Raw genomic sequence first — 12,273 nt, forward strand, 5'->3', positions numbered from 1 at the left:
ATAAATTGCACAAAACCTGAAATACTGTACACACCACGGACATAGCCGTACATTATTTATCACAAAATAGCATTAAAATGATCAGCTCCCAGTTGCAGCATCCCTGCCAGGGACTGTTCACGCTGAAAAACAGACGATTCTTGTTATGTGCATCATCTATAAAGCAAATGAATGGAAATAGGAAATTGCTTTTGCATGCAGTTACAGTGTGTAACTGGCATTCATGGTGGAGAAAGAGAGACAAATGTGGAGCATTATAGCAGATATCCTGCTGTGGTTGTACATAATTGATGTACCAGAACCCTTGCTGGAAGACACACCAGTGTCATTTAGAGAACTGCAGTTAGCGGTTGTTTGTAATGTGGCGGACAGACCACAATGAGCTCAGTCCAAGGTCAGGACTTCTGAGGGAAAGGAAAATCAATACGTTTGTCCTGTTTCTGGATATGTGCCACTGTATAGAAGTCTGCAGCTCGTGCACCTATTGGCAGTGTTGCACGGGAGACGACTTAGTTTGTTCCTATGGATTTTCGGTCCGAATATCCCTTTGACACAGAAGATGCGAAACACGGTCTTAAGATACAACATTTTATTATTGTCAGTCTTAAATATGAGCACACACTTTTCATCAAGAAAATACATATGAACCAACAATCCTTTACAATGCAGGGAGTCAAATAGCATGGTGTCCCCCTCCACATTGGGAACAATCCAATCTGAAGGAGAACCCAGTGAACTTGTAGCCAGGCAAAGGGCAGAATTTAAGTTGTGTGAATCATCCAAAATAAATCCCAGCAGATCGTGAGACTGCCGCTTCGGCTGAGATAATCCCCCTGGCAGATTAGACAAACGTTTGATTTCTCATGTCTAACCAAATTTCACATCTAAAAGTGATCTCTCTTCCAGACTCCATCGCAAATCACACAAATGTCACAAAACACCTAAAATTAAACGTACTGTCTGTCAGGTGCGACACAAGGTCAGTCATTTTTCGGGGTTATCAAATTTTCTCCAAAGACTGCTCTCTTGCCTCGCACATATGGGTTCAAATTAAAGAAATATACCCATAGCTTTTTTTTTTTTTTTTATGTTTTTTTTTTTTTATTTCCCATACTCAGCCCACATATTCCAACTGGACCCATGTTTGCTTTGGCTGAGAGAGAGAATGAGTCCTGCAATCCCTGTGCAGTCTTCAAACAGACAATAGAACTGGTCATATCAACATAAATATGCAAAACTACTGCCAAAATATAAGCCGTCATGGCCTGTGACTCAGAATTGGCTGACTAGAGTCAGGCAGACGCAGAAAAAAAGTTATGTGTATCCAGGTCTTCTCAGTGCAGTTTCGTAGATGAACTTTGGAGGAGGATCAGAAATATTTCACTAGTGTATTTCCGAGATCCTCTTCCCGGTTTGCTAGATTTTATCATTATAAGTTTGGCTTGAATGGGACTTGCATATCCTTTTTAAAAGTCATGCTTGACAGGAGCTGGGAGCATTTGCGTTTGCTCTAACAAGATGGTACAGAGGCTGACTATTTTAATACCATGCAAAAAGGAAACTGCAGTGTGACTGCCTACTGTTTGTCTGAGAGATGATGAATTATTTTCAATTATGGATGTTGCTTATTTCCTTTTGAAATAAGTTCAGTTTGCCTGACCATAGAGCTGTTGGAAGCAGATTGCACGAGGGGCAATCAATTTCTTTTCTTTTCTTTTTTTTTTTTTTTTACTTTGAGTTTTTATTTTATATAGCAAAGAGCTGCAGTAATCTTGCTGGATGAGATTTACAAATGAGGACGTGTCCAGTTAACAATAGGACAATATGAGGACCAACTGAGAGCTTATTAGAGTTGTATCTACTAAATGAGCCTTAACATGGCAAACAGCTCTGCTGTGCAACACAAAACACCCCACTGTTTCACTAAATGTAATGTGATAGTGTTTATTTAACTGCTCTGAAAGAGAGCTTTTCTAACCTTGAGGCTACCAGTGCCAATAATGCATCAGGAACACTGGTGCTAAGCAATACGAAAAGGCCTCAGGTCAGAAAACAATCCAAATCAAAGTCTTTACAGAGACAACCTGCAAAACTTTTCTCCGCTTGCTTCTCTTCTTAAAGGTTCGGAACAGCATGGATTTAAAAACTGAGACGGTGCCTTTCTTTGAGCTGTGCGTGGCTCAGACCAAGGCCAAATATTTAGGAAATGGGATCTAGTGGGATTTATGCGACAGGCACAAACTGTTTTCCGTCTCCACCGTAAAGGCAGAATACGTCGGCTTCAGATCACAGATTAGAAGTCTTCCTAAATCCGTGCCGCCTCTTTTAGCTCAGTGGCTCACAACTCACGATGTTTAATCCGGGGGACGGTGGATCTCATCGCTGTTGATAAGCTATGTTGTTGTTTCGTATCAACAGTTAACGGGAAGTCAGACTTTTATAGTTTTTGGTTTCAAATCAGTGATGCTCGGTGCTTGCTCATGTGGCGTTTTTATGAAAGAGTAGATAATTAGCTATTGTCAGCTTTTCAACCACCTCCTTACAACAGACTAAAAAAACAGATACATACGTCAACTGCAGCCCACCTGGTCTGTACAAATGCACTTAAATGAGTTTGTCCTCAGTATTAATTAGTGTGCTTGACTTGAGAAACGATATGAAACCAAACAATATCACAATCATTAAGGACCAAATGTTAAGCTGCAAACATTCAGCTATCTGCGCTGTACTTTTCAGAAACCTGTGAAATGCTGCGACACTCCTGCTGAAGCAATACTGATAATACTGCAGTGTGGATCCTTGGTTGGCCATTACAGCATATGCAAATGCACAACCAGATCCAAGTATTCCTTCAGTTGCTGCAACGCGAAATTAGTGGGCAAACTGTCAAGCAACCGCTCAGAGGTCGTGCAGTTTATTAAGTGTGCTTGGCTATTCTACAAAATAGATGTAAGCAGAGGTGCTGCATACAAAAAGACTCCTTTTCTTGTATCTAAGTACAATCTGTGTGTGTTTGTGTGTGAGAGAAAGAGTGACGGTATAAATGTGCGCGTGTCTGGTAACTGATATCTGCAGAGGACCTACTAAGCAAAGTGTTTTCTCATGTTGCGTTTCCCAACCTTTTCGAGGGAACTCGAAGAGGCCGAGGCAGTGATTGCTTGTGCACATTGACAGCAACAGACCTCCCCGGGAGCCGATCTGACTCCTTAAATGTGGTTAATCTTGTGGCGGAGTAACTGTGCGGGATGGACCTAAGATCAGAAGTGCCATTCTTCAAGTCAGGATGGAATAATTATGCATCATGTCATTTCCAAACACTACGAATAACAGTCTGCAGTCTCACCCTTTCTCTCTCTCTCTCTCTTTCTCTTTCTCTCTTTCCTTTGTCTTTGAGAGTGAAAGCAAACCGTGATTAGCACGTCACATTCGGCGCAAGAATGCTCTGATCAATTTCATTAATGGCTCTATCATGTTTCATGCCTCTTTGATTTGGATATAGGCTCTTTCCTTGGAATCAAGGAGCAGAAATCTTGCTATTTCTAACAGCTGCGCGGCTGAGTTATAAAGAAAAAACAAAGTTCCACGTGGACGATAGACTAGAACCTAAGCAGAGCTGAGGCAAGCCAGGCAACATTTTATTCTTTTTTCTTTATTTTCTTTTAAGGGAGCAAAAGTTGAACGTGAACGGATAAGAGATTGCTGGTTCCGTCTCGCGCTTGTCCCTTTTGGGCCTAATCTAAAAATAAGCATGTGCCAAAACACGCTTAATCAGAGCGGCGGTGAGATCATATGAAGCGCATCGTTGCCCCACCACTAAACAGACACACACTAATTTCGTTTAATTGACTTTCCCTGTGTGATGGCGGCTTTAATGGCGTCCTACAAATGCGAAAGTGACGTGAAGTGCGGCTCTCATCCAAACTGCCGGCGTTGACAAAAACAAAGCAGCATTTTGCAAGAGATTTTCACGACGTCGCAGAAAACTTGTACTCATTATAAAGCCGCTAGCCTAACATCGAATGTTGCCGTCACTCTTTTCCACTGCTGCTGGGGCTGGGCGCGGGTAGTGAGGGGTTTCTGATTGTTGCATAAAATCCTCACGCTCACGACTAAATAAGGTAAGGGAGGCCTGTCACTTGTTTACAGATGGCTGATCTTTGTCCACAGTAAAACACAAAGATATGCTCGTTCTCTCATATATCCTGCCTTTTCTGATAATGTAAGCTATATATATCAAATGATAAGAGCAGGCTTTTTTTCTTTTCTTTTTTTTTTTTGCTCAGACCTCTGACCAATCTCTGTTATTGCAATTGGCTCGCCCACTGTACAGTAACCGCCGTGATTATTTTCCGTTCACAAAGAGCTGGAAATATCACGTTCAGACGCCTCAGTCTGAATTACATACTGTACATTTTGGTTTAAATGTGTCTATGGTGTACGATGTATGTTCTGTTTCCCTTCAACATGATCCCCACCTGTGTTAAAACATAGCATGTCATCTGTGAGGAGCTAAGGATTAAAATGCATATCGTTTGGTGTTGACACCAGAAAAAAGAGAAATCCCATTCCATCCAAGCGTGGTGCTGTATAAACTGATAAACTCTTTGGGTTATTTGTGTCTAAATACATGCAAAAAAAAGAAAAAAAAAAAAGTGTTTATTTTCTGTTAACACCTTATTGATTGGTCTCTAACCCCGGCGCTGGTTTGGAACACGAACAAGAAAGTTTTCTCAAACGGCTGTATCGTGGTGCACAAATGGCATAATGCTCAAACAAGTAGCAACAGCATTAATAAATTTGCATTACTTATGTCGGTTGTCATAGACGCTCCATTTCTAACTAATTAATTCTAACAGTTCTTGACACCATTCTTGTTTACAACTGGTACTGGTAAGGAGGGGGGAAAAAAAACAGACAAGAGAGACAAAGAGCTAGGATATGCGTCCTAAATAATTACAACTTTGAATATTCCCTTCTCAAAAATATTTAAAACTAAACATAATTGAAAAAAATAAAATTAAACAGATTAGCATAAAACAACTGCATGTGTATCACTAGAACATAAAAATACTCGAAGGTCAAAAACAATTCTGCTTTTACCAACCAGACTGAAGGATAATTATTATACATTAAAATATGATAATACAGGGCTTCCAGCCTCGGGGTAACCTAAATTCCTTCTGCTTCACTGTCTCAGTTTGACTTTGAGGTATTTAACATTCATCTCACCTCACACTTGCTGTAAATTTGCCTTTTCCTAGAGTTGAGATGAATATGCAATGCGGTTAAAAATTAAGACAAATCCATCTGAATAAGAGACACCACGTTTAACTAAACCTCTTCCGAGACGAGAGAGAAGAGGCGATGCAGAACAATATAATTTAGTGAAGAAATTATCCGACACAGTTAAATCGAAACGTCTGTTACATCATCGGAATCTAAAAAAGGAAAAAATAAAAAATAAAAAATAAACACAGAAATGTATAATGTACTTATTTAGTGGGTCAACATCGATAAGTTGCAAGATACTTCATGCACTCGCTGTGCATCAGTTTGTGGTTCTCGTTGGGAGGAAAAAAACAAAAAAAACAAAAAGAAAATAAACACACACGCGCGCACACACACAAACACGCACGCAAAACACTTGTGTTCAAATCCACTCCTCTTCAAAATCTGAGCAGGAAGGGCAGAAACACTACGAAGAGGACGCAGGTGTGTGAGCGAACTCCCATTGCGCCGCCGCTGCCATCCTGAACTGCTCTCGGTCCTGACAGGGGGGGAAATGAAGAAGGGGGTAGGGGGTAGACAAGGGTAAGTTTCACCACTGGTGATTGGTTGCTCCTTCGAACTTCTTGTCAGCTGATTAAAAACCATTAGCATGAGTAAAGTATGACACAAAATGTGTGATTTTGTGATAATAGTGGCAACAAGAGTGGTTATTATTAAGAATGATGAATGTGAATTAAGGGGTATGGATTTTCTGGCTTATTAAGAGATACGGCGTCAACATAAATGACATTATACTTTATGTGCTTTCTTCCTGGATTCCCTCCTCTGCTGCTATGATGCCAAAGTGTCCGCTATTGTACCACAGAGTCCATTTTCAGAGACATTTTGTTGGACTCAAGCAGCAATATGACACTGCAATTTTACTCCAGCAAGCCTTTTTCCCAGCCTCCATGCGCTATTAATTTGAAACATTTTGAGGGAAACATAATTACGAGCTCCGGCACATTGGTTCCCATCAACCTAAATATCAAACATCTTTAACGAATGTATAAAACTGGCAAAAACTGAAAGTATCTGCAAAATTCTTTTCACAGCCGAGCTGTTAATTCGTGAGCTAATGTGACGGCGTACTTTTATTCAAGACGTTTTTTTCGTGCGCACAGCACATTTAAAAATAGTCCACCAGTGTTGTGTTTTTATGGTTATATTTAGGCGCTCACACAAGGCAGGACAAGCTAACTTCATTAAATTAATTATGCTTCCCCACAAAATGTAATTAATGGAACAAATTAGAGGTATTATGTCATTTCTGGGAGATAGCGCTGGGAGGAAGGCACGTAGCCAGCTCACACAGCAACACCCTAGCAACTCTAACACTAGGAAATAACACAAACCGGCATGTATTAGTTAAATGGAATCACCCTTATGCTTGTGTATACCTGATTCATGCTGGCAGATTGATTTTTGCTAGAAGACATTTCAAAAACAGTTCAGGACGGAACTGACAGGCAGCATGTTGTGAATACTTTCTGTATGGCAATGAAACATGGCAGGGTATGAATGTATATGTTGTTCATTTGGATGAAAATATGGGATGGAGAAAGGAAACCAGATCAAGGAAGTGAGATTGGTTCGGAAAAACTACATTTAAATCAGTGGGGCTGCAGATAGCGGCGGTTTTTGAGCATAGTAATAATAAATCCTGCATTAAGGTTTAGAGACTAAAACTGGCCCTAGAGTAAAAGAGGGTATATTTCATTTAACAAGGAAATTAGTACTGAGAAATGAGAAAAAATATATTTTCCCAGTTTTAACTAAAACAACTGAAATATATTACTACAGATTTAAAGGGGAACTACTGTTTTTTACAACCTGGACCTTATTTCTGGCATAAAATATGATCGTTTACTCACCCATATAACTTTTGTGTAATTTGTAGTCTTTCAGGAGATAATTAGATCAGCGTATATCCATATAGTGGGAGTGATTGGGGCACCGAAACGCAGCCTCTAAATAACGCATTATTTGCCATGAAACTCATTCATTTCACCAATATTTTGTTATGATACGCTAGTGCTATTCCCCGTTGAGTCCGGAGTTACCTTTTATCATCATCCGGGGTCTGCAGATTGACCTATAGACCCCAGATGATGTCTTCTGACCTGGATGAAGTCATCTCTGAGCGAACGACTACAAATTACAAAAAAATTACCAAAGTTATATGGGTGAGTAAACGATGGTATTTTATGCAAGAAATAAGGTCCAGGTTGTAAAAAACAGTAGTTCCCCTTTAATGTCAATCTCCTTGACTCGGTGAACATTTGACCAAGCCTGATTACAGTACATAATGAGATACATACAGTATTTATATAATGCATTTTATGAACAAAATTTTGTGTTTTTTATCCTGCTCTTTTCAGGGATGAAATGAGCCCCACCGAGTTCCAAGAACGCATTGTGCGGAGGATTGAGGACACGTTTTAACTTTTTACTTTGAAGCTTCTAACACAATGACTACTCATTTCCCCTGGATTTCCACGAGTTCACCGCAGTTTCTTTTGGGGCATCTATCCAATTACCCTGCCACTGTGGATTATCCCTAATCCGGCATACGGCTAATTAGAATAATGATGTTCACTCGCATTCAAAATCAAGGCCATTAATACCATTCTTTTGTGGTAATGGAGTGGTTCTGCTTACATGATGAAGAATTAGCAGCTGGAGGGACACATCTTATGGCAAGGTGGCTGAGCTGTTTGTTGCTCCGCTATTACCACAGCCTCACCCGTTTGTTGTAGAGAATACTTACTGGTCTCACCTTCACAAAAGAAATTTACAGTCTATCTACAGCTGTTTTACTTTGTAAATACAAGAAAGATTGCAGTCTGCAGCAAGGTTCTGCATTGCTTTCATTGTTTTTCGTGTAGGACGTGCAGGTGAAATGTTAGAGGTACAGACAGTCACACAAGCACAAGTGATAACAATGAAACATGGTGGATACTTACATCGGAAAACAAGCATGCAAAAATCAAAATGAAGCCAACGTCACACAGAGAGGTGGTTAGGTTTGCAAAGGAAAAAAAAGAAAGATGAAACATGGTTAACGAACACAGGCTCCATTGACCATTTTCACAATCACCCACATGGCAGTTGTTTGGTAGTCTGCTTTGCCGTTCCCTCATTGCCAGTATGTTGCCCAACAGCACCAAGAGTTTACGGAATAACTTTGACAGGATCAAATGCACCAGAGACCCTCTTCACCGCTCCACTGGCGATGCAGCCGGTTTGGAGCTAAACTTCCAGTTTGTGAAAATGGCAATGTTTCACATGTTCCAGCATGCGGTTAATACTTTCAATCCATGACAGCTGAAGTGCATGCAGGCGCGGAATACTAACCTTGCAATAGCGTTGAGCTAGTGGGTTCAATTACCACTATAACCGGGGGGAACAAATGGAACAGAGCAACATGTCGGAAACGGAACAGCAACACATCATTGACAACACTTGTGAAAAGCATGAATAGTAGGCTGCTGAATGGGTTTTACATTGCGGCTGCATGGTTACATAGTGGAGGGTTTGCTGAAGAGATCTGAACCACAGCTACTGTATTCTAATTATCACTACCAGTCATTGTGGATTAACTGATTTAGTGACTTCATTTCCAGTTAAATGCTTTTGTCTTTTGTCACACTTGACATATGGTAGGACATAATCAGATGAACTCAACCAACCTAAATTAATGCTTAATCTGTCACTTCTTCACTGGGAACAACACTTGGCTGAGCCTTACATATCGCCCTGACTTCTTTTACTGTTGAAATCGAGTTTTACCCACAGACTGTATAAATATGGACAATCTGTCCCCACCTCCTTGCATTGGCCAAAGTTATTCTGCTTTCCCAGGGATACAGTCAACGCCATCTTGTGAGTTTGGAGCCAGAGTCTTCACAGTACGGTCTGGGAGTGGAGCCACACGGAGCAACGATATCGATGCCCCGCCCACACTTCCTCCAGACTCACTCGCATTTTCGTTTAATTAAACCTACGCTCTGCTCCACCTCCACCAGTCACAAGGAAATGTTGGATTATACACTGCACTTATTTGTTTTTTTACAACTCTCATGGTCCCATGAGACCACTTTACAGAGCGGTTGGCATGGCAACTGGTGATCGCCCTTATTATTTGACGCGTATTTTATTGTTTCAGTTGCCATCCACTGGAAACTAATCATGGAGGAGGTGGAGTTTATGACCTATAGTGCAGCGAGTCACAAGGGGAGGTCTACTTCCTTTCTCTTCACTTTTGAGGAGCAGTTCCATCGTCCATGTTTATACTGTCTATGGTTTTATCATGCAAGGGTGCAAGGGATGAAACAAGTTGAGCACAGCTTTCCCAACATTCCCTTATTCTCATGCTGACCACTGACATCTCATCTCCAGGTTGGGAAAATCTAGAGTTTGCCAGTGACTCAGCTTGCTTACTTTTGAAGGTGTGATGGAGGTCCAAGGCATTCCACCTAAGGGAGCCTGGTTGACTTATTCGACTGACTTTGTCAGTAAGAACAAATGATATCACATTAGTAACATCATGTGATGGGGTCCTACACCATGCAGCAGCAAATGTGCAGGATGATACCTTTTCTGAACAGCTCTCCAAAGGCCCAGTTACTGAACACTAACCACTCACATCTCATCTCCGTAATTTCCCACTCTGGGAATGACATTACCAGTGACTCGACTTGTTCACCTCTGAGGGTGAGGTGTAGGTCTACGGCATTCCATCTAAGGTAGTCAAACTGGTCACTGATATAGAGAAAATAACTATTTTTGTATAGAATAAAAGTAACTAGACATTCACTAGGACATTATTCAGCTTAACATAAATAACAAGGAACACACAGATGTTCATCAAACAATAAGTAGAATGTGTATTACTGTAATACATGACACACCATGTCAAAACCAACACCAATCTGGTTGTCTTTTGTTCAAAAGCACTACTAACAAACTGAGTGTAAACACCGCCAAACACCATATCTAAATCCAAAGGCTAACTTATCTTATTTAGAATGCTCCTTCAGTTATTTAGGCTAAAAACCAGGGACAGTGTACTCAGTGAATTGTGGCCAATTTAGTTAATCTAGCAGTGATGCAATGTACAGATTTTTTTTTCTTTGTTGCAACAAAATGACTGGTAGACGTGCAGGTAAAACTCATGAGTCAGCTAAGATTTTCTTTGTGCAATGCAGCCAATGTACTCACCATACATAAGGAAGCTTGTGTTTGAACTCCCGAGTTTGTTGATGGCGACGCATGTGTAGTTACCATAATCTCCGTCAGACACATTAAAGAATGTCAGCTTGGACAATGATCCAGTGTTGATAATCTCCATGCCATCGAGACCATTGAAAATCCTTAAATGTGGAGAAAATAAATAAATAAATAAATAAAGCAAATCAATCACATTTTATGTTGTTATTAGCTATACCATTAATTTGATTAGTAACTATGGTCACGGTCAGGACCGGCAGCAGATCAATAATCATCAATAACTGATCTGAACTGGTCAATAAACACACACACACGCACACACACACACGTCTTTCATTTGTGTACTTGAAATGCAAACGTCAAACCCATTACCTTCTGTCGTCCTTATACCACTCAAAATCTGCCTCGGGCACCGCGTCGGCCTCACACTCCAGCTCTCCTCTCTGGCCCAGAGTCACTCCAACATCTCTGCCCTCTGACACAGTTGGAGCATCTACAAGCAGGCAGCAACACATAGGAGCACTGTGTTCAGGACTACAAGGCGGCACAAGTCAAGAGCACCGGGAGTGAGCATAGCTGTGATCTGCGTTGCAGCCACAAGTGGACTAGGATTATGTACAATATTTATTACGCCAGCGAAGCCGCATATTGTCATAAAAGATTTTAGCTGCTAGGCTGCAAAATGTAAGCATTTACCGTACATTTGGCTATCGTGTATGGAACCTCCTCCAATTAGCACATCTGCTGTGCTGTAACTACAAAACTCAGTTGCGTTGACAGTTAAAAGGTGTTGTAGATTAATTTTCTGACAATCACCAAATTAGAATAATATATAAAGGAATTTATTAGAAAAACACATCCAATCTGCATATCACATAAATGGAACTCCAACGGATGGATGGTCAGAACTCTTGGTTACAGGTTAAGGAAAGGCTACGTTAACTCAGATAAAAACTGTGATGAGCAGAAATCGGAGGCTTGCTAAACCAGACAGTTGCAGACAAAGCAAAACTCATCTCAGACTAATTCCATTAACATGATCATGAGTTCATCTGATTTAAGATTAGAATTAAGTAGAACAGTAGATTGGCACCAGGAAATGTGCACCTGACAGATCTGCAGAAATTATTTGATGTGACCATGTCCACATGAAGCAGAAGTACAAAGGAGTTTTTCCAACACTGAATTGAAACTCACCAATTGAGGCTGACCTGCTTTAAAGGGGGAACTACTGTTTTTTACAACCTGGACCTTATTTCTAGCATAAAATACGATCCTTTACTCACCCATATAACTTTTGTGTCATTTGGACTCGTTTAGGAAATAATTAGATCAGCGTATCTGCCGCAAAACTCGTTCATTTCGCCAGTACTTTGTTATCATACGCTAGTGCTATTCCCCGTTGAGTCTGGAGTTAGCTGTAGATTGACCTACAGACCCCAGATGATGTCTTCTGACCTGAATGATGTAATTGACCTGAAATGACCTGTAATTTGCTACTGTTGTGGTTCGTCCACAACCTCAGAATCAGAAAAATATTCAGCCATGTTGCATAAAAACAGTAGTTCCCCTTTAAGTATGTTGTTCCTAATAAATCGGAAAATCAGTTAACAGATATTTCAAAACTCTAAATCTAATAAAGGCTACAACTAAAGACTATTTTAAGTTTCTGTGTTATTTTTGATTAAAATGTTGTATTCTTTTTTTAAAACAATACAGAATCACTATAAAATGCCAGACCATTTTAAAACAGTTCTGAGAACCCAATCTTCA

General features: G+C 40.4%; 1 protein-coding gene across 2 annotated transcripts in view; it reads right to left on the minus strand.

Annotated features, from left to right (window-relative positions):
• Positions 1 to 5,616: 5,616 nt before the first annotated feature.
• Positions 5,617 to 12,273, minus strand: part of ntm (neurotrimin) — a gene marked incomplete at its 5' end in the record, with an annotated part of 356,763 nt that continues 350,106 nt past the window's right edge. For both annotated transcript variants that reach the window (XM_084564421.1, XM_084564420.1), the window contains 4 exons: positions 5,617 to 5,767; positions 8,626 to 8,661; positions 10,492 to 10,643; positions 10,873 to 10,993. In XM_084564421.1, coding sequence (XP_084420547.1) covers positions 5,667 to 5,767; positions 8,626 to 8,661; positions 10,492 to 10,643; positions 10,873 to 10,993 — 410 coding nt within the window. In that variant the 3' untranslated portion in view covers positions 5,617 to 5,666. The remainder of the gene's footprint in view (positions 5,768 to 8,625; positions 8,662 to 10,491; positions 10,644 to 10,872; positions 10,994 to 12,273) is intronic.

The sequence above is a fragment of the Chelon labrosus genome (genome assembly GCF_963514085.1).
Source record: "Chelon labrosus genome assembly, chromosome: 17".
Classification (NCBI taxonomy): domain Eukaryota; kingdom Metazoa; phylum Chordata; class Actinopteri; order Mugiliformes; family Mugilidae; genus Chelon; species Chelon labrosus.